The 27,774-nt window shown below is 39.1% G+C and overlaps 1 protein-coding gene and 1 long non-coding RNA gene across 2 annotated transcripts; both read left to right on the top strand.

The window, feature by feature from the left end:
* Positions 1 to 362: 362 nt before the first annotated feature.
* On the top strand, positions 363 to 17,091 carry GMFB (glia maturation factor beta). The gene is given in 8 exon segments (XM_028505889.2): positions 363 to 494; positions 7,401 to 7,497; positions 8,916 to 8,965; positions 9,664 to 9,713; positions 10,198 to 10,280; positions 11,285 to 11,358; positions 13,401 to 13,466; positions 13,468 to 17,091. Coding segments are annotated over 8 exon segments (465 nt in total). The 5' UTR covers positions 363 to 491; the 3' UTR covers positions 13,510 to 17,091.
* On the top strand, positions 774 to 4,097 carry LOC118496932. Its single transcript, XR_004899489.1, has 2 exons — positions 774 to 3,721; positions 3,922 to 4,097. It is a non-coding gene; the product is annotated as an uncharacterized LOC118496932 (long non-coding RNA).
* Positions 17,092 to 27,774: the final 10,683 nt, after the last annotated feature.

Raw genomic sequence — 27,774 nt, 5'->3', positions numbered from 1 at the left:
GGGGATGATTTCGCACCCCTACCTCCTGGCAACATTTGACTATATCTGGTCACATTCTTGGTTGTCATAAATGGGGACGTGCTTACCGGCCTTAAGTGCGTAGAAGCCAGGGATGCTGCTCAACACCCTACAATGCACTATAGTCCACCCACAACGAGAAATTACTGGACTCCAAATGTCAATATGCTGAAGTTGGAAAACCCTAATACAAAAAATTCTATTGAATTGAACCAAAATCTCCCGATCTTGGATATTAAGCGTGCATTTTGGTAAGGTCGCCCAGTCGCAGTTAAACAGGAGAATACAGGCGACCGCTCCGGCTAATTTTGAGCCGCGCCTCCCACCGTCCGCGGTCACGTGTCTGGCCGCGAAGGCCGCCTGAGCAGTGGGGGAGGCTCCGCTGAGCATCGGGGCAGGAAGGGAGGTGGCTGAGGTGCCATTCTTAAAGGGGCCCGAGGGAAGACGAGAGGCTGCTGGCTGCCGGAAGGAAAATGGTGAGTTGCCGCCGGGGAGGGTGGGGGCCAGAGGGCTGGGCCAGCCTGCTGGGCTTTCCTGTTTGTGGGAGCCGGTCTCGACGGGCAGCGCCCGGGGTGGGTCGGCGGCCGCTTCCGCCCGGCTGCTGGCTGGCGCCCACAGCCGAAGACTTGGCCTCCCCTTGTCTCCGCTGCTGCAGCCGCGCCTTAGGGGCAACGTCCTCCAGCCGGGCCCCGGGTGGACCCCCCCATACACCCCCCCCCCATACCAGCCCCAGCGGCCCTGGGACTAAGGTGCGGCCAGTAGGGGTGGGCCATCCTCACCGGGTCCTTCTGGACGGAGGGTTCCAGCTCCTGAGCTGAAGTGTTGGAGAGGCCAGCGGTCTGGCCCGGCGGAGGGCCTCCCCACTCGCGGGTTTCACTACCGGGGCTGGCCGTCGCCGGTCACCCTCCGCCTGGCGGCCTTTGCCGGGAGGGCTCTCTCGAATTCTGATTTCATTCTCTGGGCCTCGCCGTAGCTTGTCTTCTTCCCTCAGCCTGCCTCTAAGGATTTTTCCTTATCCTTGCTCTCTTCGAGTTACAGCAGTTGGAAACCTTTGACCCAAAGCTTTGGCGCTTGGCATTAAAGTAACTGTAAAGATTTTTAGTTCTGCTGGGTCTAGGGGCTTGGGTTTCCTTTGGACCCTACATTCAAAAATAAGTGGAAAATTAAAGTCAGTTGCCCAGAAAGGATCCTTTGGGTCTCTCCTATTAGGTTATTAAATATGCTTGTTTCTTCATTTAGAAACAAAATACAAATCTCACTAACCTATCTCTGACCTCCCAGTCATTTCTCAACCCACTTCCATCCCAATAGATTTTGTTATGGTTACTAAATCCAAGGGACTCTTCAATTCTGATCTTTCCTGACCTCTCAGCTGCATTCCAGGGTGTTGACCACTTTCTTTTCTGAAGCTTTCTGTTCTCTCCTGACTTCTGGGATACAGAATTCCTGTTGTTCCCCCCCCCCCCCCCCCCCCCCCCCACACACACACACTTCTGTTCGTCTTTTTGTGTCCCATGCAGACTGTTCTTCCTGGGACAGCACATGTAGTAGTCCTGGGCTCTACCCTAATGCTTCATTTTCCGTTCTGTGTTCTTTCTTCATCCTTGCCTACCCACACTCTCAGCTTCAGTTGCCACCTATATACATACAGCTTGTGGACTTATGTCTCAGATTTTGCATCTGAGATCTAGTTCAGATCTATGTATCCCACTATTTAGTTAACATCTCCTGAGAAGCTTTTCCCTACTGGGGTTCCTCAAAGCCACCTCAGTTTGTCCAAAATAGAACTCATGCTCTTTCCCCTCAAACCTTAGTGAAAGATAGCACTATTTAGTCTGCTCCTTTGTAGTAAAGAGTGAGTGGGCTGGAGGTCAGGTTGCTGGGATGGATCCTGGCTACACTAATCTCTAGGGAAGATACTTAACTTCTCTAAGCCTTAGTTTCTTGCAAAATGGTGATAATAATACCCATCTTATGGGATTGTTTTGAGCATAAAGGGGATCTGCATGAAAGGCATAGCACAGTATTTTTCTCACAGTGTTTTAACACACATTAACTATTACTAGCATTATTCACCTACTTCTCTTTATCATCATCAGCCTGTCTAGGCTGCTTTTCACTCTCACCTGACCTAGTCTTGTCAGTTAACTAGTCTTGCTCTATTCATCACGGCTGTCTGCCTGTTTCTTGCATGCCAATCTGATCATGTTTTCTGTACCCACTCCCCACTGCCCCCTTGTTTAAAATACCTTAGTAGCTTTCCTTTGCTCATAGGATGGAGACCAAAATACTTAATGTGACCCACTGGGCCCTATGTGGTCCAGCTCCTATCAGTCTCCTTGTGTACCATGTTTCTGCTCCTTTTCTGTGCTCGAGTCACACTGGCCTGTCATTATCTTCGATGTGCCATGCTCACTTTAATCAAGGAGTCTTTGCATAGGTAGTTTCGGTTCTTCAGATGCCTTTTTCAGGCAAGCCTCCTGTGACCATGCTGTTTTTCACTAGTCATAAGTTCTTATTTTCCTGTGTCTCTTCTTCCTAGCTTTTGCCACAGGTACAAACAGGTATTCATTTTTTCCCCTGATTCTTTTGATGTAGGTCTGCTCTCTACTAGAATGTATTATAAGCTCCTTTAGGGTAGACCTGTATTTTTTATTTACAGCCATGTACCGCTTAATGACAGGGATACATCCTGAGAAATGTGCTAGGCAATTTCATTGTGTGAAGCACATAGCATACACTTACGCAGACCTAGATGTTACAGCCTACTACACATCTAGGCTACATGTGTATAACCATCCCATTGCTCCTAGGATACAAACCTGTACAGCATGTTACTGTACTGAATACTGTAGGCAGTTGTAAGACAATGTAAGTAGTTGCGTATCTAAATATAGAAAAAGTACAGTAAAAATAAGGTATAAAAGATAAAATGGGCTCGTCCCATAAGTGACCCGAAGTGACCTCTGAATTCACCATGTACTTGACCCAGAAAACCCCACAAATCAGGAGGTTCAAATCTTTGTGTTTACTTCAAGAACACTCATGAAACTGCCCAGGCTATGAAGGCATGCAGAGCTGCAAAGCCACCAGTATTTGAAGGATGTCACTTTACAGAAGCAATGTGTACCCTTCCACTGTTACAGTAGTGGCACTGGTAGGTGTGCTCAGGCCAAACAGTGGGGCTGGACCCAGGGTTACTGACCCAAAGACAGTGCTGAATTTTTGCTGCACATGCTTAAAAATGCAGAGAGTAATGCTGAGGTTAAGGGTTTAGATGTAGATTCACTGGTCATTGAGGACATCCAGGTGAACAAACCTCCCAAGATGTGGTACAGAACTTACAGAGCTTATGGGTGGATTAGCCCGTACTTGAGCTCTCCTTGCCACACAGAGATGATCCTTCTTGAAAAAGCAGATTTTTCTCAAACCAGAAGAGGAGGTTGCACAGAAGAAAAAGATACCCCAGAAGAAACCAAAGAAAAAACGTGTAGCCTGGGCATAAATTCAGAAGAAAATAAATACTAATAAAAGTTTAAAAAAAAAAGATACTGTAGTACATCTATGTAGGGCTCTTACCATGAATGGAGCAATCAGGACTGGATGTTGCTCTGGGTGAGTTAGTAAGTGAGTGGTGAATGAATGTGAAGGCCTAGAATACTGCTGTACACTACTGTGGAATTGATAAACACTATACAGTTAGGTTACACAGAATTTTTTTTTTAAGATTTTATTTATTTATTTTTAGAGAAGGAAGGGAGGAAGAAAGAGAGAGAGAGAAACATCAATGTGCGGTTGCTGGGGGTCATGGCCTGCAACCCAGGCATGTACCCTGACTGGGAATCGAACCTGCGACACTTTGGTTCACAGGCTGTGCTCAATCCACTGAGCTATGCCAGCCAGGGCCAAATTTTTAAAACAACATGAAATTAAGTCAAGCACAAGAGAAAATGATGCAATCAAGATATGCTTTGAACATGAGGTGTATGAAGCTGCTGCCAGCATAGAGTGGCATACTGTTTTATAGCAAACTGTTGTAAGTAGAAAGAGTACACTCTGAAGTAACAAGAAGTGTAGTATATGTATTTATAAAGGAGTAACATAGTCATTGATTATCAGTATCAAGTATTATGTACTATGTATAACTGTATGCTATACTTGTGTATGGCTGGTAGTACAGTAGATTTGTTTACACCAGTATCACCAGAAGCATGTGACTAATGCGTTGCACTACAGCTAAGTCATCAGTAGGCGAAACACGTTTTTCAGCTCCATGATAATCTTACGGGATCACCATTGTATATGCGGTAAGTTGTTGACTGAAAAAAAATTTTTTTTAAGTATGGTCTTTTTTTTTCTTTAATGCATTCAGCCACTCTTGCCTTTTCTTTTCTTTTCTTTTTTTTTTTTTTTTAAGCTTTTATTTATTTAACCCTGGCTGGTGTGGCTCAGTGAATTGAGTGCTGGCCTGCGAACCAAAGGGTTCCTCGTTTGATTCCCAGTCAGGCCGCATGCCTGGGCTGCTGGCCAGGTCCACAGTAGGGGTTGCACAAGAGGCAACCACACATGATTTTCCTTACCCTCTCTCCCTCCTTCCCCCTCTCTCTAAAAATAAAATGAAATCTTTTAAAAAATGTTCATTTTATGGATAAACCAATAAATACACACTTACTTGGGTTCAATTCTCCATTGAGTTAATTTATCGCAGAAAATTGTTTTTCAGGGTGTTACACTCAAATGCTTCTACTAACTGTAAGCAATTAGAATTGTTTTAGGCTGAGTCCTTTTACTTGTAGGAAGAAATTGATTGCCTAATCACCCTGACCAGTGGCTTTGGTTGGAGCACTGTCCTGTAACCAAAAGGCTGTGGGTTTAATTCCTGGTCAGGACACAAACCTAGGTTGTGGGTTCGGTCCCTGGTCCCAGAGCACCTAGGATCCCGCTCTGGGTGCATACAGGAGGCTACCAATCAGTGCTTTTCCCTTGTATGGATGTTTCTCCCTCTTTCTCTCTAAAAATGCAATGAAAAAAATGTCAAGTGAGGATAAAACATAATAATAAAATGTTTTGGCCTTATGGTATGAGGAGTAGTATAAATGCAAAAAAGAGAGAGAATGTGCAAGCACACATGCTATATGAATTAAATCACAGCATCCCCCCCCCCCCCCCCCCCCCCCCCGCCACACACACACTTGGCTTCTGATCCTTAGAAAAGATTGCACAAGCAGCTCTGGGTATCAGACCTGGAAGATAAGGCTTTTGTGATAAATTGGTCCTTGCCTAAACAAAAATCTAAAATACTTATTCGTTTTACTAGTGGGTTCTACCTTTGGTTGAGAAGAGAATGGAAATTGTCATTTTCTGCCTTCTATATCTTTCTTGGAAGGTAGGAGAAAAATAGACTAGGGTTGAATTCTACCTTCAGGAAGCTCCATGAGACTTAGCATCTCTTTCTCTAAAAGAATGGCTAGACATGACTCCCAGAGGAGCCTGATTGGATAGTACCTGTGGGTGATCTGTACTTTCTAACTGTGTAATAGCATATATTATGGTATGTTACACCTTCAACATTACCAGTGTTCTGAATTTAAAGGACAATTTAAAATCAATAGCCATTTCCTGCTTTCATTTACCCCGAAAGGGGTCTACAAAACAGGCTTTTATTGAATTTTTATTTCAATTTAAAATGGAAGCCTAATTCTTTTGGGTTATAATGAGGAATGTATTTAGCATTGGTCCGAAACTGTTTTAATTTTCTTGAAGAAGCAGGGGAGGGGGCTATATATGAAAGGAAACCAAAATATGTAGGCTTTGTAACCTGACTCAAACCAACGTGAAAAGATAAAACTTAGAACAGAGAGGAAAATTTGAACTTTATCTGAATATTTAAGACTGGAATTACTGTTAGGTTTTTTTATGTGAGATAAGTTATTGTCCTTATGTTTTTAATGGCATATAATCTCATTTTTACAATACATACTGAAATACTACAGTGGAGGTGATTTCTGGCCTTTGCTGTGTGATAGTCCGTGGGGGAACAGTGCTGAGGATGTTGGATCAAGTAAAATTGGCTGTGTGTTGATAATGGTTGAAGCCGAGTGATAGGTGTGTAGGGTTTCACTGTACTGTTCTCTACTTTTATGTGTTTGAAGCTTGAAACATTAAGAAAAAGAAAAGAATTCCATCCTCATGCTTGCAATCAGGAATACATTGGCACCACTAAAAGAAGAGTGCTTTTTTTTTTTTAAATACTCTTTGCTTTTTTTTAATCTTTTTTTTAATCTTTTTTTTAAAGATTTTATTTATTTTATTTTTAGAGAGGGAAGGGAGGGAGACAGAGGGACAGAGAGAAACATCAATGTGCAGTTGCTGGGGGTCATGGCCTGCAACCCAGGCATGTACCCTGACTAGGAATCAAACCTGCAACCCTTTGGTTCACAGACTGCACTCAATCTACTGAGCTATGCCAGCCAGCTCAGAAGAGTGCTTTTGATCATTTCCTTGCCAGCTATCAGGAGGAGAGTCTCTAATATTTTTTCATAATTTGTAAAAGTTTCTTTTAATTTTTTTATTTGTCTCATCTGGTTTTGCTATCATAATTCTTATTAGTTCCTTTTGAAAAATCCCTGCAGTCACTCTGACTGACGTGGCTTAGTAGGTTGGGTGCCATCCCCACAAACCAAAAGGTTGCTGGTTTGATTCCCAGTCAGGGCACATGCCTGGGTAAAAGGCCAGGTCCCCAGCTGGGGGCATGTGACAGGCAGCTGATCGATATTCTCTCGGTGTTCCTCTCCTTTCCTTCTCCCTCCCTTCCTCTCTCTCTAAAAATAAATAAATTTTTTTTCTAAAATCCCTGCAGTCATTAAATTAAGATATAAATGTTATTGGTCTTTAATCTTAGGGCTTATTTTTCATATTTCTGTTTATTTGTATATTTTTCAGAGTTGTGAGACCCCAAAATGAATCAAAGTCTTATTAATTAATTCTAAATACAATAAGATGATTATTCTGTTCTTTGTGCATTGTGCAAAAATACATGCTTTCTAACAACAGACAATGATCTTGACTTTTCCCACGTTCTTCTCTTTCTCTACAGTTCTGATAAAATTGCACATTATGATATGTCTAGTTTTGAGATATTTATTAGCTAAAGAGAAAGTTAAAGTGTACCCTGCAGATAAGATGAACAAATGTGCATAGTTAATGTAGATACAAATGTTGGAAGATTCAGAAGCTCTCTAAGTGTTCATGTGTTTCATGTTAATGCTTTCACATAATTGTGGCATTTGTGGATGTCAGTATACCTTTATAAAGGTATATGTTTTATAACATTTAACAAATGTATATACTGAAATCATTTTGTATGTGATTTTCTTTTTTAGAGTGAGTCTTTGGTGGTTTGTGATGTTGCTGAAGATTTAGTGGAAAAACTGAGAAAATTTCGTTTTCGCAAAGAAACAAACAATGCTGCCATTATAAGTAAGCTAACAGTGATTGCTTCAGTTACATGGTGTTAGTTTGTTTTTATCTTATAGCTACATTGAGTAAACAATATTTAGATTTCATTCTCTCCCCTTCCTTAGATTACTTTAGCTACACTGAATAAACTGAACCTTTAGATTATTTTAAAAAATAAGTAAGGGATATGGCTGATATTACAGACCAGAGTTGGGGTGTTCCACCTCCCCCCTCCACTGCCTACACAGTGCTGGAGGAGATTATCTTTTTAGTCACTTGGTCATGTATAGTGACCCATCCATCTCCATCCTTTAACATCTCAGGAGACTAAACATAGACTGGCCATTCATCCTTAAACAAGCCTTTGCCTACATCTGAAATGGTAAAGTTCAGCCTGGTGTTCAGAGAAATTTGCGCCCTTATGTCAGTTTTAGACTCATACTCCAGTTTCTTGGAGAGAGTGTTTAAGTGTCACTGACTTCTGACAATGGAATGAATGATTTGAATGTTTCTTTTCCCACTCTGTGCTATATCTGGTGTTATGCAGATTTCTTTTATATTGTTAGGTAATATTTAATATGCGGGTGTAATTTAAAAAGATAAAGGAAGGATGAAGTGGGTAAAAATGTGAAAGTGTTACAGACTATGCTTAGCAGAGATGCATCTGGCAGATGTGAATTAATGAGGTGTGACAACTTTTCATGAATTCTAGTTCTATTACAAATAAATACAACAAAGAAACACAGTTCTTAAAGGTGAAAATGTGGCTCAGTGCCATTTTACAGAAAGGTAAAGCTATTTGAGATCATATTGTTTCTCACAGGATTTACTGTGAAATTAGGTGGCCAAAAATGGCCAACTTTTCTGAGTGACAGAAAAGAATAGAGGCATAGATGATCTAACATATTTTAATCGAGTTTTGGATTATGTTACATATATTTGAGTATAGATATCACTGCTATTTATAATTCACTTTCTCAGAATACTCATACTGCACCATGAAATCCTGACTCTGGAGAAGCGGGGGTTTTGACAGCCATTCTATCCCAACTCCTGGTTCACTTTCCCCTTATGGTTCTAACCATACTACATAGACCAATCTCAGTCACAGTCACCCTTTCAGACCTTTTCTGATTATATAGGAAGTTGCATTTGAGTTACAGTTCTCCATATAGACAATAAATGTAAGGAGTTGACAGAAAGTTCTAAATACTCAAAGCAAGTGATGGAAATTACGGGTAAAAGTTTCTAAATACTGACTGCTTGAGAAGCTAAGCTAGTTAATAGACCATGAACTTAAACTCTGAATGTATTTTTTTATGCTGCTGTTTCTTGATGTTTTAATTTTCTTGATGCCAAAAAGGGGGCTGAGACCGTGGGTTGGGTAGATCAAGGTCACATTAGAATCACAGTTTGCTCATACTATATTTTTATTTTAGTGAAGATTGATAAGGATAAACGCCTGGTGGTACTGGATGAAGAGCTTGAGGTTTGTTTGATCAGCTAAATATAGTTTTATAATTAAACAATTATTGCCTAAAAGATGTTATATTAGTTACATGTAATTCTAAAGTGAGTTCTACACCTTTAAATACATGCTCATTATGCATGAAAAACATGTGCTAATTATTGTACAGTGCTTTGCCTTGCTAATTTAATTACTTTCTTTAAAACAATAATGAATCACTGTAACAAGTGGTAGAAGTTAGGGCTATATGTCTGGTAATTACAGGGTTAGCTTTGTAACTTGCTTCTAAATTGCTTTGCCAGTAATTTAAAACTAAATCCCTATATCCTAAATAGTTTGTCAAATTAAGTAACCAATTTAGAGTGAAAAGAAATCAACTGCCCTTCCCATCCCTGTGGCCCCACCACATCAGATGTGTTGTGTCTTCTGAGGGGTTGGCCTATCTCAGTAGTTCCTGACAACGGGGGTCAGGAGCACAGACTATTGTTCCTCTCCGCCCCATGTTTAGTTGTTAAACAACTAAACTGAGTTGGCTGGGGTGGGCTTTCATTAGGTTAAGGGTTCAGGAACCTCAGCTTGTGTACAACTTAGTAAAATAAAATTTTATGTTGTGGTATATGGTTATGAATTTATACCTATTAACAGAATGGGTGCTTGGTATATCTCTTAAGGGTACAGGTCACAAAATGTTTAAAAGTTGTTTTTCTTTGTTGTGCCAGGGCATTTCACCAGATGAACTTAAGGATGAACTCCCTGAACGACAACCTCGATATCCTTTTCTTAGTGCTTGAAAAACATTTGTTTTCTTTAGTGGTCCAATCTTATTTATGAAGTTTATTTTTTCAATGTTTAGAAGACATTTTACAAAAGTTTCTTCTACACCATGATCACAATCAAATTGAAGTGCATATGCACATTGGACCAAGAAAAATGAAAAGTTGGTGCACTGGTGGGACAAATTATTTCCCTCTTAAACCCATTTTTTAATTGTGTTTATGAAAATGAGAAATATTTAAAAATCTATATTAAATCCATACTTTTAATACATTTATTTTTGAGAGTTTAAATGATTTTATAACTTATCATGGGGCCTATTTATAAATTTGTGGAAAGACAATGAATAATGAAGCTGTGGCCTAAATAGGTATGTTAGAAATTTACCACTCACTATCTCTCCAGGTGTCTGTTTCAAAACTTTGTTCATAAGTACTTAAGTACAGCAGTAATTTTAGTTTCTTTAACTTGAGAAAAACCTTCATTGTGTATAGTTATAAATATCAACATGATGATGGAAGAGTTTCATATCCTCTGTGTTTTATTTTCTCTAGTCCTGTTGGTAAGTGAATTTCTTTAGTGCATATTTGTTTCTGATTTAATTAATGAAACCATTTTTTAATACTAGACAAATTGTATGCTTGTTTTAAAGATGAAAAGTGTTGAATAAACCTAAGTTGAGTTGTGTGTGCACATAGATGCACACATGAATGCATCCCCAGAAATAAGTTACAAAGCATCATCTCTTAGAATTTGCTTATTTTCTTAGGATAAATTCCTAGAAGTGTAATTGTTAGGTCAGATCATACATACATTTTAAGGAATTTGAAATGTAATAACATTTTAAAGTATCAAAAATATATTTTCTCCTATATATTTTTTAAGTATGAACTTTGTATATAATCATGATATATATTTGTATTTATCCTTAAAAGAGAAGCTACCTGTAATATGCCTATAATCTTGAGAATATTCCCAACGTAGCTTACATTGGATATTAAAATGGCTTATTGGTGTTTAGGGTATCACTGGAACTCTCACTAGTACCACCGTTCAAGCCCACAGTAAAATCTCTACTCAGTGAACTCTTCTCTATACTTTATTATTTGTATCATTTCTTTATCATTTAAAATATACTGCAGTGTATTTTTAACTTAATAGATAATCAGACCAACTTTTTTCAGGGCAGATCTCTCCACCCCCCTGACCCATCGCTATCCAAAAACCTTGTCTGTGTTAGGCATCCATAAAATTGAACTTGGTGTTTAAAGTAAAAAATAAGAAAATGCTAAAAAGTTTTTAAGTGTTTGCAAGGATTTAAAAGTCAGGATCTGTAGGGGTCTAGCCTCATTTATTTTTGCTGACCTAAATCTTGTTTATTTGTAGTTTGGCTGTGACTCCTCATATAGTACGCAAGTAAAACTCTTAGAATCACTTTTAGACTGAAGTTTTTATAAACTTGAAAGTATAGGAAATCCTAAATGTGTCATTTTTAAAAGTAAATAATGAAACCCATTACTTTTTCAAAACCTATGGCTCATTTTTATACAAATCTCTCTTCTCTAGGATGTAAGCCTGAACAACAGATGATGTATGCTGGGAGTAAGAATAAACTAGTCCAAACAGCCGAGCTAACCAAGGTGACGTTTATATTTGACTTGCTTGTTGAGATAATACTTTCACTTAGGACACAGTAGCTTCCTTCCCATCTGCAGTTTTGCTTTCCACACTTTTAGTGACCCGAGGTCAACCATGGTCCAAAAATATTAAATGGGAAATTCCAGAAATAAACAATTCTTAAGTTTTAAATTGCACATGGTTCTGAGTAGCATGTTGAAATTGTCATCCTTCCTGGGACATGAATCATCGCTTTGTCCAGCAAATACGTAAAAAGTGGAAACATATCCAAGCTGTGTAGCCTACCTGCCTGCTAGTCACATAGTAGCTGTTTCAGTTAGCAGATCACTGTCCAGCGCTTGTGTTCAGGTTCTCCTTATTTTACTTAATAATTGCTCCAAAGTACAAGCATAGTTAGTGATACTGGCAATTCAGATATGCCATAGAGAAGCTCTGTAAAGTGCTTCATTTATGTAAAAGATACATATGTAGAAAAAAACATAGTATATATAGGGCTCCATACTATCTGCAGTTTCAGACAATCCACTGGGGTGTTGGGATGCTTGGAATGTATCTCCTGGGGATAAAGGGGACTATACAGAGTAATAGCAAAAATAATCAGAAGAGTTAAGTATTTTTCATAAAGTTGAACATCATCTAGTACATAGCAGTAAATTAGTCAAAGTTTTTTAATTAGTTGAAAGTGGAGTGGTAGAAGCCTTGAACCAAAGGTGTATTTTTGAATTGGAATTGTAAATTCATCAGAAGAAATCACGTTAAAAAGGTAGGCAGCTTTAGAAAAGCCACCGTAAGTACTCAGCCTCTTGAGTTCTTCATCTTCCAGAATGTAATTTCTAATAGATAAAAGTCATCATTGAAGCTTTACCATAGGCTGAATGATCCACATTCTGTGTAGGAATTCCATATTATGCAGTTAACTATATTGCTTCCAAATCTAAAGAATACTTATTAGTAGCTCTGCTAAGCTAGAGCATTCTGTTTATATGAGACACCAGCTTTATGATTTAACATGTCCCCATTGTCTTATGGCAGTTTTGAAGGTTAGAAGTAGGAGGGTACTTGCTCTTAAACTTGAATTTCCACATACTAGTTTGAGTTGAAAAAGTATATGAATTTTAGATTTAGAAATAGAATATTATAACACCACAATGGTATTAAATATTCCCTTGCATGTTTTAAGGACAGCATCAGTGTTTTCCTCTGGGGGTGTCTTCAAGTGCTCTCAGCTTTTTCCCTTTAGCTCGTGTGATTGTGATTGATAGCACCGGCCTGTAGACACTACTTTTTCTCATTTGTACTATAGGAATTCCTTGGAGTGCCTTAGGGGCTTGTGTGTTATAGAATAGCTATGTTAACAGCCTCAAGTCTGTTCTAATCCTAGGTTTGACCTGAGGTGCTGGAATCAAGGTGTTACAATTTACAAATTACTTTTACAAATAATCCCATTGGGTCCTTACCACAGCCTGTGAGGCTGTTGGTGGTATTCGTATTCTGTAGATGGGAAAACTGAGGTTTGGAGGATGAGTGACTTGTCCAGAGTTACATAATAATAAACAACAGAATTAGGATTCACTCTCCCATCTGCCCTCCAACCCCGTTCTGTCCTCTGTATCACATTTTCTCTCTACAGCCATTACACTTTCTGGGGCTCTGTGTTTGCAGATTCTTACCGCAGATTTGTGGCTGTGGACCTCGAGTCCATCTTTATCAAAGCAATCTACAGCTAGAACAGCATATGTTCTTTTAGCTACTAACCAGAGTGATTTACTTGGGTTGTCTCTTTCAGTGGATGGGATTTACAGAATTGCTCACTTGTAAGAGAATCTTGGTACTATGCCATCTTAATTTCTAAACTTAGGTAACTGAGTACTGAGTACTTAGTACTTTTTAAAAAGTAAACTCTCTCCCAAATGGTTATCTAATTTACATAGATTAAGTCATAATCAGTACGAAAGAAAGGACAATTGGGAATTGAATACTCAAATATAGAATGTGTTTGATTTTGGGAGGAATATCAGAGTATAACTTGTTTTTTTTCCTTAAGGTATTTGAAATAAGAAATACTGAAGACCTAACTGAAGAATGGTTACGTGAGAAACTTGGATTTTTCCACTAATGTGAAGTTCTGTGTTTCTAAAGTGTTTAAGTATTAACCTGACCATACTGGAACCAGACATAAATACTTATTTATGCCTAAAAATGCACTGTTACTTACAGTTTGTTTCCTGCAGTAAAGAAAATTTTTCATTTGTTCAAAGTTTGAACAAAGAGGAAATCATCTTCATAGTAATGAAACTTTGTAAAATGTTTCCCTATATTTGTAATTGTTAGGTGAATTACTTCTCTCCAGGGACTTTTTGCACTCTTGTGACTAATTTCTATAACTTACAGTTCAGAATTACTGTTTGCAGATACCATCGGAAAGTGGGTATATGATAGACAACAGTTGCCTCCTTTTGACAAATACTGGATGTTAGCAGTTTATATATGAAAATAGCATATTATCAGTTGTCAAAAATTTGAAATTAATTTGGGGTAAAAGACCTGAGTGACCTAGTTTTGAGCCATGAAGAATAATTTACCACAGTGTAACCTGCATTACAAGTACATTTTCCATCAATTCTGTTCCTTCTATGGTTCCCTGTATCTTTTCAATCAAGTCCAGAAACTTTGTTCATCAGTTATGTGTTGTTAAGGTCTGGGAGTTAGATTTTATAGTAATTTTGACTATTCTTATGGAAAACAGCATCTTAGGAATTGATGGGTTGTAACTAATCAAGGGCTTCCTTCCTAGTTATGTCATTTCTAGAGAATTTTGAATCTAGGTTAATAATACCTTATTTATAAAGCACCTCTTAATGTTGTCCTGTGAAAATTAGTTATTTTAAGTGTGTTAATACTGTGCCTTTGATTTGTTAGCTTTAAAGTTAGTTTAAGACTTTTACACTGCCAGTATTCCAAATTTGGTGAAATTAATACTTTTGTAAAGGGTCCAAGTAAAACAATTTTCTAATGTGTGTATCTGAAATTTGTAATAAAAATCTACTTCATATTTTTAAAATTCCAACTATCTGCTTGCATTGGTGACTATATAGCAATTGAGAGTTATCATTTTGGGCATATTTGTGATTGGTTTTGTGCTATAGGAAAAAATTGCTTATTTTAAAACCTTGACCATAGTTAATAACATTAACACAGCAATAGAAATTGCATTTTATATCCTAGATTTCAGAACATATTCTAAATTAAGTATCTGTCTTGTTAGATGATGGTACCATTGGCATAAAGCAAGGATTCTAATGTATAGTATTTAAAAACAAATAAGTAACTTTAACATTAATTTGACAAAAGGTCTTGATCTAAAGACTAACCAAATTTGGTGCGTGAATTCTTATATTAAGAATATCTTAATCACTTCAAAACTAGCAAAGGCATTTTTTATGTTGGCATATTTTTTGTTCATATATTCTTTGCATATTTTTTGAGGTTTTGTGCCAACTTTAACAGAGACATAAAGATAGTTGGAATTTTCACAATATTGAATAGAGCATCTTCTGTTCCCAACACTGTTTGGCTTCACTAATGTAGAAACAGGAAGCAATAGGAAGTTAATTGGAGATGAGGAAGTGCTAGAGTGGGTATTTGTTTTGGTTAATGAATGGAAGGATTCTTTATTCCAATTTCCCGAGAGAGAAAAAACATCACCAGGAATTTAAAGAATTCTTTAAACAGCTATTTTGATATTGGAGAATAATGCTTATAATTCTGCAGAAATGTAAATGTAATCCAAGTGAATTTAATGTAATCCAAGAGTGTTTTTTAATGTTTCGAATGAAGGGAATGAGACTTATTTCACCTGGTTTGCAGCAAAGAGAAACTAGTGCTGCAAGAATGTCTTTTTTAATGAGGTTCCTTATTTTTGTCTTGCACGTTTTAGTTTTGAAAGTCCTCCATGATGTCAGATAATACTGACCTCCAGACACAGAACTGTTAGTGCCCTTGTTCTCTAACGGGGCAAAGAACTGAGAAACCGTGGTGGGGTTTTGTTTTGTTTTTAAGCGTGTCTGCTGCTTATCAATAACATGTTTTGCAAGACAGTAGATTTGAGGTTAAGGGATAAAATCATTTTTTACTCCCTCTGTCTTCTAGGGAGATTTACAAATCCTGTAGTTGAGTGTTCTCAGGTTTTTATGTAAATTTCCCTTCCATCTAACCAAGTTTTGCATTCTTTTTTCAAGTACATTTCTTATTTGATCTCTTTTTCTGCCTTCTGTCAAATAGATTTCATAATTCCAGTTTTCACATTCCTTAACTTTCCGGTACAACCATTCCCATTCAGCCTTAAATCTTAATCTTTCCTTTTTGGCAGCAGTATTTTTCCTGAGAACCTCCCTTCATGGTTTTCTAAGTAAGCATTAGTTTTGAAATTGTTGGCCCTGCGTAAGTTCTGCATAGCACCTAATGTTGTCAAAATAGAACCAGGTAGTAATCACAGCATGTTTTTAGTATGGCTTTTGTGGCAATGAAAATGACATGAAGAAAACTGTTCTCAGGTTACTCTGCTGAAATTCCAAAACATTAAGAGTTTTGAATAGCAATCAATTTGTTCTGGTATTGAAGCAATTGTGTTAGGGAAAAAAGTTGTTTGACTGACTGTTTTTGTTAAATTGACTTTGGAAATAAGTGTTCAAATTGTCTATTTCTAAAAAGTTTACTAAATGCCTAGTGCAGTTAAACATACTCTTGTTTAAGAGGGTGTTGCTGCATTTTTTTACTATCATTACTGAATAATCTTTGTAGCAAAATGTCTGTCAGCACTTTTCTCTCCCTTTTTATCTCCTATTTTCAGGAGTCAAATGTAGCCATAAATTGTATTCTGGTCTGTCACTTTAACTAAAAATTTCCAGTTAGAGGAGTTTATTGCCAAATTAAATTTGGCTGTCTTTATTCCCCACCCATATAGATAGTAATGAAGGTGTACTTTAAAAAATGTTTAGACTACTTTAAAACCCGAGCAGTGTCATTAATCCATAATGTGGACTAGTGATGGATAGATATTTTCATAAGAGTTTAAATGCTGATATTTCATGGAAGAGGAGAGTAACTCGTATTTTATCAGTTCGGATATTCTCAGTACGGTTGCTGTCCCTGTTTGTTGAATAGACTGATGATACTGGAATCTACAGAATTTGAGCCTTTAAAACTTATGTGAAGAAGTGTCTCAAACATTTCTGGACAAATCTTATTTTGTATTTCTGGAAGAATGTAAACCTTCTAGGCCACTTAACACCGGTGGTCTCACTTAAATGTTTTTGAGAAATTTGTTTCTTATTATGCCCTTCGATATTTCAAATCACTAATCATGTTCCTGTAATATTTAAAACAACTACATTAAGACTGTGATAGAAACTGTGTTTTCTTGCTTTTTTGGAATGTAGTTCATATGCATATAATTACTTGAATTACATGTTTGAGATCACTAACATGCCAGGGCAGTTCCCACTGATTTTTTAGATGGTCCAATATAATCCCATTCAAGGAGGCTTGAAACGTTAATGGTTTAGTCTTGTGAATTTTAACAGTTCTCTGTCATCGTTTAACAAAAGTAACAACTGGCACAACTTCTTAAGCTGTGGTTTCAGTCTCTGCTAGTTCATATTGCATGTTTATTTTGGACAGTCTTCTGTTAAGCATGGTGCTTGTACTGGTTTAAATAAAATGTTAACATGAAAGGACTTCAGTGTTTCCTTTTTTACTTGCCTTTTCTCTTTGGTGTTACTGTTAACCTGCCTGGCTCAGTCGTGTCATTTGTGTGAGCCACACAGATACAGCAGTTTATTTGGAAAAACTGGGAGGCAAAATAAATGGGAATCACTTGGCAATGTAGGATTGGGGTGAGGGGGATATAATGAGATTATAAAATTTTCTAATTCTTGGTCTGGTGCTAAAATTATTCATTGGTAGCAGCTAGGGACTTTATTTCAAATGATGAACTTTTGCTTTCAAAGGGAAAACTAGATGTTAGAGGCGTGCGTCTGTCCTAAGAAATTACATAAAGGTTCTATTATAAAGTATAGTTTATCACTATTTAACACCCACTGAAGTCCCATCCTGCCTTAACTATAGACTATTCTACTTGGTTTGTGTTTCATAGGTATCTATTGAATGAATAAAATTTACCAGTACTTACATAGTTTGTGCCATATGCGTCTTATGATTGAGTATGTGGTGGTAGTCACAGTATATGCATTATTTATGGCTGTGAAAGGAGTAGTGTACACCTTCCTATCTTGAAGAATCTCACTGGGAAAATGACCAGAGTGAGGGAAACATGTCTTCCTTATTTCTCAAATTTGGACATTTAGCTACTGGGCCCACTCCTAAATTTTTTCACCTTTCTTGCCTTTGGGCACTTTCCACTTTTCAGCAGCAAAAAGGATTTGTAACCACTTAACCTCTCATCACCGGCCCACCCTCTTTTGCATGAGCCCATATCCGGAGTGGATATGATATCGCTATACAGTATATTTTTAGCTATGTTGGGGAGCCAGTTTGATTAAGATCATATTGCTCAGCATCAGGGAGTTTTCACACAGTTCTCTTATTTTTGAGATCTGTTCCTAGGCTACATGAAAGCTCCTTAATGCCATAACCCTCTTTTCCAAATACAGGGAAGAAAAAGCAGAATGACTCGGTTGCGTTCAAAAGCCACTGTGTAGTGCTCAAATCCAGGCAAGATTCTGAGTATGCGTGTGTGTGTGATGTCTAGCCTCTTACCTACACAATTAGGTACAGATTCTATTACCCTAGACTGTAAGACCCTTCATATTTTGGCTCATTCCTTACCTGTAATGCAGAAGCCATGTCCAAATAGGCCACAGTTCTTAGGGAGAAATGCCCCAGCAACTGCTCCTTGCTGAAGGGCAAATCTTTAGGCAGCTGTTACTGTCCCTAATGGATGTACCTTCCTGTCCTCAGCCTCCTCCCCACTGTTAATACATGATCTCTTGCTTCCAGCCCCTGCCTATTAAACCCAAGGGCAGCCAGTCTGTGCGATGTTGCCTGACTGGTACCAAAAAATGAGCTGGGCTAGCCGTGACTGACGTGGCTCAGTTGGTTGAGTGTCATCCAGCAAAGTTTGATTACCTGAACATGCCTAGGTTGCGAGTTCAGTCCTGATCAGGGTGCCTACGAGAGGCAACCAATTGATGTTTCTTTCTCTTGTCGCTGCTTCTCTCCCTCTTTCTCCTGTTTCTAAAAAATAAGAAGGAGCTGGGCTAGTCTATTACAATAAAGTACCTTCAATTTCTGACATTGGGAAAAGGATCTCATTCTCTTGAATGAGGCAGTTAGAAGTGGAAGCTGAACTTAGAAGAAGGCCATCCAATGGAAAGGAGGCTATGTTCAACCTACTGAGCAGAGGGAAAGACGCCGCCAGCTGGAGCAGTAGGGAATGAAGCAGGCAGCCAGAGACAGGGAATCCTGGCCTTCTAAATTGAAGAGACACCCCTGCCTGGTAGGTTCCTAGTGCCTCCTGTGATCCAGGGCCACTCTTCCGAGTCCCACCCCTCCGAGGCCTACTGTGTCCGCACTTTCCAGATAACTACATGTCTCATTACCAGAAACCTTAATACAGATAGCCATGTCTGTTTACGTGCATAAAAGTGCCTAACTCTAGTTGTATCTCTGCCACTATTCCCTACATTTACACTAACTCCAGCCTAACTGAACATCCTTTTATACAAACATGCTTTGGGCTCATCCCCCAACAGAAACACCTCTTTCCCCTGCCACTGTTGCCCGCCCAAATCAAGCTTCAAGTAGCCAAAGAACTTACACGTGTGACCCATGGACATGAACAATGGTGTGGGGATGACCTGAGGGAGTGGGGCTCGCTAGGTGGAGGGGGCAAAGGGATAAAACTTGGGACAACTGTAATAGCATAAGATAATTTTATGTAATATAATTTTTAAAAAGTTATCTCAAGTGCCATTTAAACCATGAAGTCTGTTTGTTGAACTAAATATAGTACCTTTTTTAAAAATCCACAGAACTTTTATTAAACAACTAATGTTAGAAAAGAATTAGGAAATACAAATAAGCAAAGGGAAGAAAAACTTGACCTCCCGAAGAAATCCATGTTGACATTTTTGGTTATCTCTTTCCCTGTGTCTGGAGGAATTCTCAGGACCCATAGTTGTTCTGGTCTCTTAAAAATTATGAACTACGTTCATTTTTTCAGGTAAGAAGAATTCCAATCTAGTATCAAAACTTCAGTGTTTTATTTCCTTTGAAGCTCTGTGTCTCCACCCTCCCTTTCTCCCACTTCGCCTCCTTTAGGTGTGCTGTGGGCTGGGAAATCCACCGTGGGAGTGGGGTATGTTGTCTATTGCCCCGCCTTGCTCCAGTAGTGGCATCCAAGAAGGTACAAAATAAAGGAGCAGAAAAAGACATTAACTTAGAGTGGGTGCCCTCAGGGGTGTGACCAATGTCAAATGCCAGCTTTTACCTCCCATGAAGTGCTTTTGTGAGTTCCTTGCCCTTTCCCCCACTGGAACTTGGGCTACAGACCCCTTGACTTGGGCCACACCTCCTCTGGCTAATGGCTTTGCAGCTGCCCCTCACAGCTCTTGGCTTCTATTGGGTTGGACAAAAAGTCTGTATGGTTTTTTTCTGTATAATAAAAGATATAATTTTTTTTCACTTTTACCAATAACTTTATTGATTTGGATATTTTGAGTACGTCAGCTATCTCCTGAGTGGTATGACGTTGCTTGTTCTCAATTAATATCTCTATTTGATCACTGTCAACTTCAGCTGGTCTACCCGACTGTGGAGCATCATCCAGTGAGAAATCTGCACGAAATTTCGCAAACCACCTTTGACACGTTCGATCAGTCGCAGCACCTTCTCCATACACTGCACAAATCTTTTTTGTGTGGTTTAGTTGTGTTTTACCTTTATTTAAATAATAAAGCATAATATGCCAAAACTTATGTATTTTCTTTTATCTTCAATATTAAAATGGCTACACAAAAATTCACCAATTTTGGTAAGTTATTTAAAAATCTGTGCTTATGTGACAGCTGGCACAATACACTAACAAAATTGTTTTAAATGAAGTTAATGACAACTAAGCGCTATTAGAGCCACCTTATGAAAAAAAACCCAGAGGAACATTTTGGTCAACCCACTAGCAGTCAGCTATTGCTTCTTCAGACTGGCATCCTGAGCAGGGCCCATGTCTGGCGGGTACGAAGCGTGCATTTTTGCCTTGCTGCCATCGGGGAGGGTAGCATTGCTCCCTCTGCCATCAGGGTCAGCTCTCAAATCTGGTCCCTGCATGCCACTCTGATCTCATTTTGTTGTGTTTTCTTAGCCCGTGACATCTGAGCCATGCTGGGCCTATTTTTGCTCCTCAAGCTCAGGCCTTCTCACTAGCTGCTGCTTCCTCCTGGGAAGATTGCTTACCTCCCCTCTTGCCCCACAGTCTTCTGGCTGGCTCCATTCTGAACGGAGCCTAAATGTTTCCTGTCACAGAGGCGTTCCCTCATCATCCATCCCAAGGTAACAATGTATTCACTGTTGCATCACCCCTGTTTTAATTCTATGCACAGCACTTATCACCATCTGATATTTTTTCTAAAGTATGCAACTGGTCTGATGAAGGACTCTCAAGTGGGATAGTGTAACAACAATTTTTTTATTGTTCTTCTAAAACTCTGTTCTGTGTCAGACCTCTCCTTTTTTCCCCTCTGGTTAGAAAGCTTTCTTGATCCCCTGGCTGATGTGGCTCAGTGGATTGAGCACTGGATTGTGAAGCAGAGGATCGCTGGTTCGATTCCCAGTTAGGGCACATGCATGGGTTGCAGGTCAGCTTCCTTGGTGTGGGGAGTGTAAGAGGCAAACACATATTGGTGTTTCTCTCCCTCTTTCTCCTTCCCTTTCCCTCTGTCTAAAAATAGAAAGAAAGAAGAAAGAAAGCAAGCTTCCTTGATGATAGACTATTTTCATAATATTTCAGTTGCATGGTTAAAAGTAACTTTTTTGTTCATTTAAAAACCCTAATCTCACATTTGCTTCCAGCCTCCTCTTCCCCTCTTCACCGGTATAGGCTGAACCGGTGGCTGGAGGGAAGCAGGGTGCAGGGACATGTGTCCTCCAGTCCTGTTCTCTTGCTCTGCCCCCTCCCTTATACCCCCTGGCGTTGGGGAGGGGAGGAAGGAGACAGGAAAACATTAGCCTACGCGACTGCCCATGGAAAGTTGTCTATATTCTCCTAGATCGATTATTTGCACACTCGCATGTGCTACTGGCAAGTAGTTGCTATTCTTTCACTCGTCATTGCTTCTGCATTTAACACTGACTGGCTCCGAGTTCCAAGAGTAGGTCAGGTATTCAAATAGTTCTTTCCCAACGGTCATCTTTTGGATCTTTGGAGAGCTTTCAGGATGTCTTCACAATTACTCTTTCTACAACTTTTGTTTTGCTTGGATTAAATAATGATTATTTTTCCCCATTTTCTTAGTTTTCAGTGTATTCATTGCTATTTTTTTCCCACATAGCCCAATAGATTAGTCAAATGCCTAGTAATTTTTCCAGATACTTCAACACAAAAGGAAATCTGTCAGTTCCTTTTTTCTCCTTGGAGCCTCCCTTCCCTGCCGTCCATCCTCCCTCTAAAACCCATACTGGTTGCTCTATAGACAGGAGCCACAGTTGTCCTGAAACTTCCCTCACTTGCTTCTTGGAGCCCCTTGTTGGATCCCATGCATTCTCTCTGTCTTGTTAACTCATTTTGCTGGGGCTCATGTAAGGGGGAGGAGAGCGCTTCTGTTTACTCAACGTTGAGGTGGTTTGCTGGTGTACCAGATATTTTTGGTTTGCCTCTCCAGAACCGCTGTCTATCCTTCTTACCCTCATCTCTGCCACAGGAGGCAGACCTACGGAATTACATCCACTGCCTTCCTCTTCCTCTGGTTTCTGCTTGAGTTCACTCCAAGGAGGATGGAGAGTAAGGACAGGATATTTATTCCCTCAGTCATGCCATGAGGGCTTCCTGAACAGTCTATATATGACTCTCCACTGAAAGTCACTCCTCCACTCAAGACAGCCCCCTCTTCACACAACTTGCCCCTTCTGAATCCTGGTAATTGCTGCCTGCCCTCCTTGCCTGGGCTTCGTGATGGGAACAACAGAACTTTGAGAATTGTATTATCCTTCGCCACTCTTTAGTAATAGCGCTTTATCAAATCTTCCTCAAATTGTCCTAATTTAGAGTGCCATCTCTTCCCTGGGTATTGAATTCCAGGGTGAAAATCATTTTCCCTCAGAACTGTGAGGGCCTTGCTTCTCTTCTTTCTCACTCTGGTGTGCTGTGAAGAGGTCCGATGCCAGCCTGAGCGCACTTCTTTTGTAAGTTACATTTTTTTCTTCGGAAGCTTTTGGGATCTTTTCCTTATTTCTGGTTTTGTGAAATATCTCAGTGATGAGCCCTGGTGTGGATCTGGTTTCATTCACTGTGTTAGATATTTGATGGAGCATTTGAATTTGAAGATTTATATTCTTCAGGTCAAGGAAAATTATTTTCATTATTTACTTGATAACTTCCTCAATGTATTTTTTTGGGGGGGGAATCTCCCTATATCAATAATTTTTTTTAAGATTTTTTATTTTTAGTCCTTAGCTACTAGTGTGGCTCAGTGGATCAAGCACTAGCCTCCAAGCCAAAGCATTGCTGGTTCCATTCCCAGTCAGGGCACATGCCTGGGTTGCAGGCCAGGTCCCCTGTAGGGGGTGCACGAGAGGCAACCATGCATTGATGTTTCTCTCCCTCCCTTCCCTTCTCTCTAGAGATTTTATTTATTTATTTTTAGACAGAGGAAAAGGGTGGGAGAGAGGGGGATAGAAACATCTATGTGAGAGAGAAACATCGATCAGTTGCTTTCTCATATGCACCCCAACCAGGGACTGAACCTGCAACCCAGGCATGTGCCCTGACCTAGAATTGAACCAGGAACCTTACACTTTGTGAAACGATGCCCAACAAACTGAGTCATACTGGTCAGGGCCACATCCACAATTCTTGAACACCAGCTGGGTGTCCTATAATTCAACTTAATTCTACCACTATTTACCAAAATGGCATTGGATCCCACAGGTTAAGGGCTCAGTCCCACAAGACTGCTCTCACTTCAGGTGCCAACCACAAGCTCAGGGTGTAATCTGTTGTCTCCTTGTGTACCTTAAACTTACATGTGTTGTATGTCGATGTCTCAGTAAAGCTGGGAAAAAACATTTTAGTATACATTAGTTTTCTTTCACTCTTTCATGTACTTTAAAAAGATAATTGTATATGGTATGTATACAATTTAATGAGAAACATAATATATATATTTTTCATTAGAAAAGAACTTCATAAACTTAGTTTCATAATATTTTTTGAGTGCATATATAATGGTTTACTTAACAATTCCCTTATTATTTGATATGTTGGTGGTTTCAAAAACTATTTGCTAGAGATATTTTTATGCAAAAGGCTTTTTCCATGCTTTTGGTTATTTTCAAGAGGGTCATTATAGTGAACTGGACTTGAGCAGCTATGGACAAAAGAGGTTTGCCAACATTGAATGCTTTTATTTATTTAAAGTATTGCTTAATTTGACTTGCCAAAATGGTAATCTTTGTTTTTAAATTTGTTTTTGCCTGATTACTAGAGGGACTTGACTATTTTCTCATATGTCATTAGTCAACTACAACTGTAAACTGTGTAGTCCTACCTTTGTCCATGCATTAATTGGGGTTTTAGAATTGATTTTAGTGAGTTTTCAACATACTTATTAATTCCTTGTCATTTTTTGCTTGGTATTTCAGTTTCCTTTTTATTTTAATATTTTTTATGTTTTAAAATTTTTATTTATTTGCATAATTGATCTGTTGATTGGTGGTGTGTGTGTGTGATATAACTCACTGATTTTTAGTTTAGAAAATATACCCACACTCAGAGATTTGACAAATCTATGTTCTCTTATCATTGTATGGCCAGCCTCGGATTTACTTAATTATGTGATATAAAGACATTATTTAAATTATTCATGTACCTTACTCAGCAAAGGTTATAGCATCACCAAAAATATTTTTCCCAATCATTTTTGATGCTTCCTTTAAAAATCGTTAAATTCTCATATGGAATTGAGTCATTTTCTAGAACAGTATTCTAATACATTGATATGTTTGTCAATTTTTGTGCCTCAATCATAGTTACAACTTTTGCAGCTTTATAAAATGTTTTCAAATCTCACAAGACTGATTTCTTTTCACCTTTCTTTGTTTTCAAATATTTGTTTGTTATTTTCATGCATTTATTCTTTAAGGTGAACTTTAGTTTTTTTCCAAATCTCATTGGGATTTAGGTTATGATTGTGGTGATATAAATTAGTTTGGGAGAAAATTACATCTTTTAAAATGTCAAAAAATATTTTATTAGGTCTTTTATTTTTCTCAATAAGGATGTATATTTATTTTCATATTGGTAGCACACACTCCTTGTTAAAGTTTTGGGTGTTCATGTTAATCGGGCTCTACTGGTGGGATTATTTATGCGATTACTCATGGTAATGGATTGACTGACCCAGACGTGGCTGTACTGGTGAGACTCACTGAGACTGGAGTGGGGCTCAGGACCTCGAAGCACCCACCTCTGTGGACAGTGTTCTGGTTTTCATATCAAACACAGAAATTTGCTGATTGTCTGCCATTAGGGTATTAAAGGATCTCCCTGTCTGGTTCCATGTTCCTGCGGTTGAACCACCTGGCCATTTACTTGTTAATCTTTTTTCATTCTCACTGCTTTGGCTTGCTCAAAACCAATTTGACTTCCCTTCACCCATGGCCCATCTTGGTCCTTCCTGCCTCATAGCCACGGTCACATCATGAATTCAGATTCAGTTCCTTTTACAACCCTTTAGGCCTGTGGGTGGTAATGGCTCCTGGCTTTGCTGGCTCTAGAGTACCGCACCCTCCCTTGCTGATTTCCTTCAGCCCTGCCCACACTATTGCACCCAGTCCAGGACAGTGCAATGTGGTGTATGGCTGGACTGGCACCTGCCCCAGGCCTGGCCTAGCAAGGACACACCCAGCTTCCAAAGGTGAGAGTCCTTGTACTGTTGTAGAATTTCATTACTGTTCTTCTAGCCTGTGGCCCACTCTGAGAAATGGAATGGAGCTAGTCCAGTAGAACTGAAGGGGAAATGGGTTCTTTTCAAGTTATAAACCTTTTACTAAAAAAAATTACAAAATGTTTCTCATAACAACAGAATATACAAATTTAAAAGTGTACAATTGAAAGATTAAGCACAAAAGAGTATAAAATTCAAAGACTAACATATGATGAAGCAGATACCCATGCACTTACTTGCTAGCCTAATTACCACATGTGGACACACTGAGAATGGTGCTCAGTGCTAGCTGAACAGCACCTCAGATGCTTCAGGACTTGCATAGTATCTGCAAAAACCTGATTCTTTTCCCCCGTTGTCCAAGCCATTGGAGTTATTAGACTCCCAAAGTCAGGTTCTCTGATGTTTTGGAGTAAAATGAGGTTGGCCCAGGATGACATGAACAGCAGATACAAATAGCAACCAAGCAGTGAACACATTAAACTTTGGATGATTATTGATTTTAATAATTTTCCATTTTCCTTTAAAAATCAAGCATGCTCCATGTAGAGGAAGTAGCTACTTTTGCTAAGACATGGTTTTGATCTACTCAAAAATAACGTGTGTTATTCAGGGTTCCAACTTACTCTGGGATTCTGCTTACTCTTGCGTTTGCAGACTGCTTTCTCTTTAGTGTCTCTCCACTTGTGGCCTTGACCTCTGTTGCTCAGTGTCCTTGTATATTTCACATTTGTCACTCACAGAGGGACAAAGAATCTGTGTGGTCAGTAGGGGGATATTGCCGTGGTTAGGTGGAACATTGTCCAGCTGCCCCTTCTTAGTATGTAATGTAAACTGGATACATTTTTAGTAAAGGGGCTGAATATCATCATTGGACTTGGACAATCCTCCAAAGCTGTTTACCCCAAGACCGGGTGGCTGCATCTGCCTTTCATCAGATTATGAGTTCTCCTGGATAAATGTTGCCCAGTGCTGTATTTTGCGATGCTTCTGTGGCCTCCAGTACTGAATAAGTCTTCTTTGACATCTTTCTCTCACCATAGTGTCCCATCAGTCAAGTCCTGCTGAGCTTATCTCCCAAACACTACAGGTATGTTCACTCCTTTCTCTTCCAGCTTCTACTGCTTTAGTCATAGCCACAGCCACTTTTGCCAGGACCACTGCTGTAGGCTCCTTGCTTCCAGTCTTATACTCCTTTAATCAGAGTCATTGTGCACAGTTGGGCAGTTTGTGTGCTGCACACAGGTGGCTGGACAAGGAGGTTAGTGGGAGTAAAGTATAGCTTGCATTCCTGTGCCCTGGTGTGGACCTCTGTTTATCTGGAGAGTGTACGTTTGTAATTTGCACAGAGGTGCCACATAAATCTGGTGGCATAGACCTGCAGTGTCCAAGACAGTAGCCACTAGCCAATGTGATTATTTAAATTTTAATTAATTAAAATAAGTACAATTTAAAATTCAGTTTTTTAGTCATAGTAGCCACATTGCAAATGCTCAGTAGCCCCATGTACTAGTGGTTACTGTATTGGACAGTGCAGATAAAATTGCCACCGCTGCAGAAAGTTCTGTTGGATATAACTGGATACTCTGCTTTAAACCATTCACTGTACAATATTCTACTGCGACCACTCTTTAATGACATTCTAAACATGTCCCTCTTTTGCTTAAAAGCCTTCAACGATTTCCACTTCCATCAGCAGCCATCAGCAGGTGGCGAATTAAGTTTGTGGGTCACAACCAGTATTAAAAACAAAACAGCAAAAAGAATAGATTTGAAAGCACTAATGGATCTTTAGTTTTGTTTTGCGAAATTTTTGTTTCAGCTATATTTCTTTGTCTCTATATCGTGTCCACCTCTTTATAATTCAATATGATGTTCTATATGATGTTCTACTTGGTTGCAATGGAAAAATTCTAATTGTGCATAGTGAACAAAACAATTTGAAAAACACTGGCTTATGAGATATGCAATCTGAGCTCCTTATCTAAGCATGTAAGACCCTCTAGATGTGAATCCTCCCTAACCTGCTTTTAACTCTCTACGGTATCTTGCCCTAGGTTCCATTAATTTAGAACTGCTGGTGATTTCAGCTAAGATACCCTTTACCTGGATGACTTTTACTCATCATGTACACCTGAGCTTAATAAGCAGTAATCCGGCCTTCAACGCTCCAAGGTGGGCTTTGTGCCCTTCTTGCAACAAGCTGCAGACTTCCATTAACGGGGTTATAATATTGTAATG

Source organism: Phyllostomus discolor, chromosome 1 (assembly GCF_004126475.2).
Source record: "Phyllostomus discolor isolate MPI-MPIP mPhyDis1 chromosome 1, mPhyDis1.pri.v3, whole genome shotgun sequence".
NCBI classification, from domain to species: domain Eukaryota; kingdom Metazoa; phylum Chordata; class Mammalia; order Chiroptera; family Phyllostomidae; genus Phyllostomus; species Phyllostomus discolor.
This window is presented reverse-complemented; position numbering and strand designations above follow the sequence as displayed.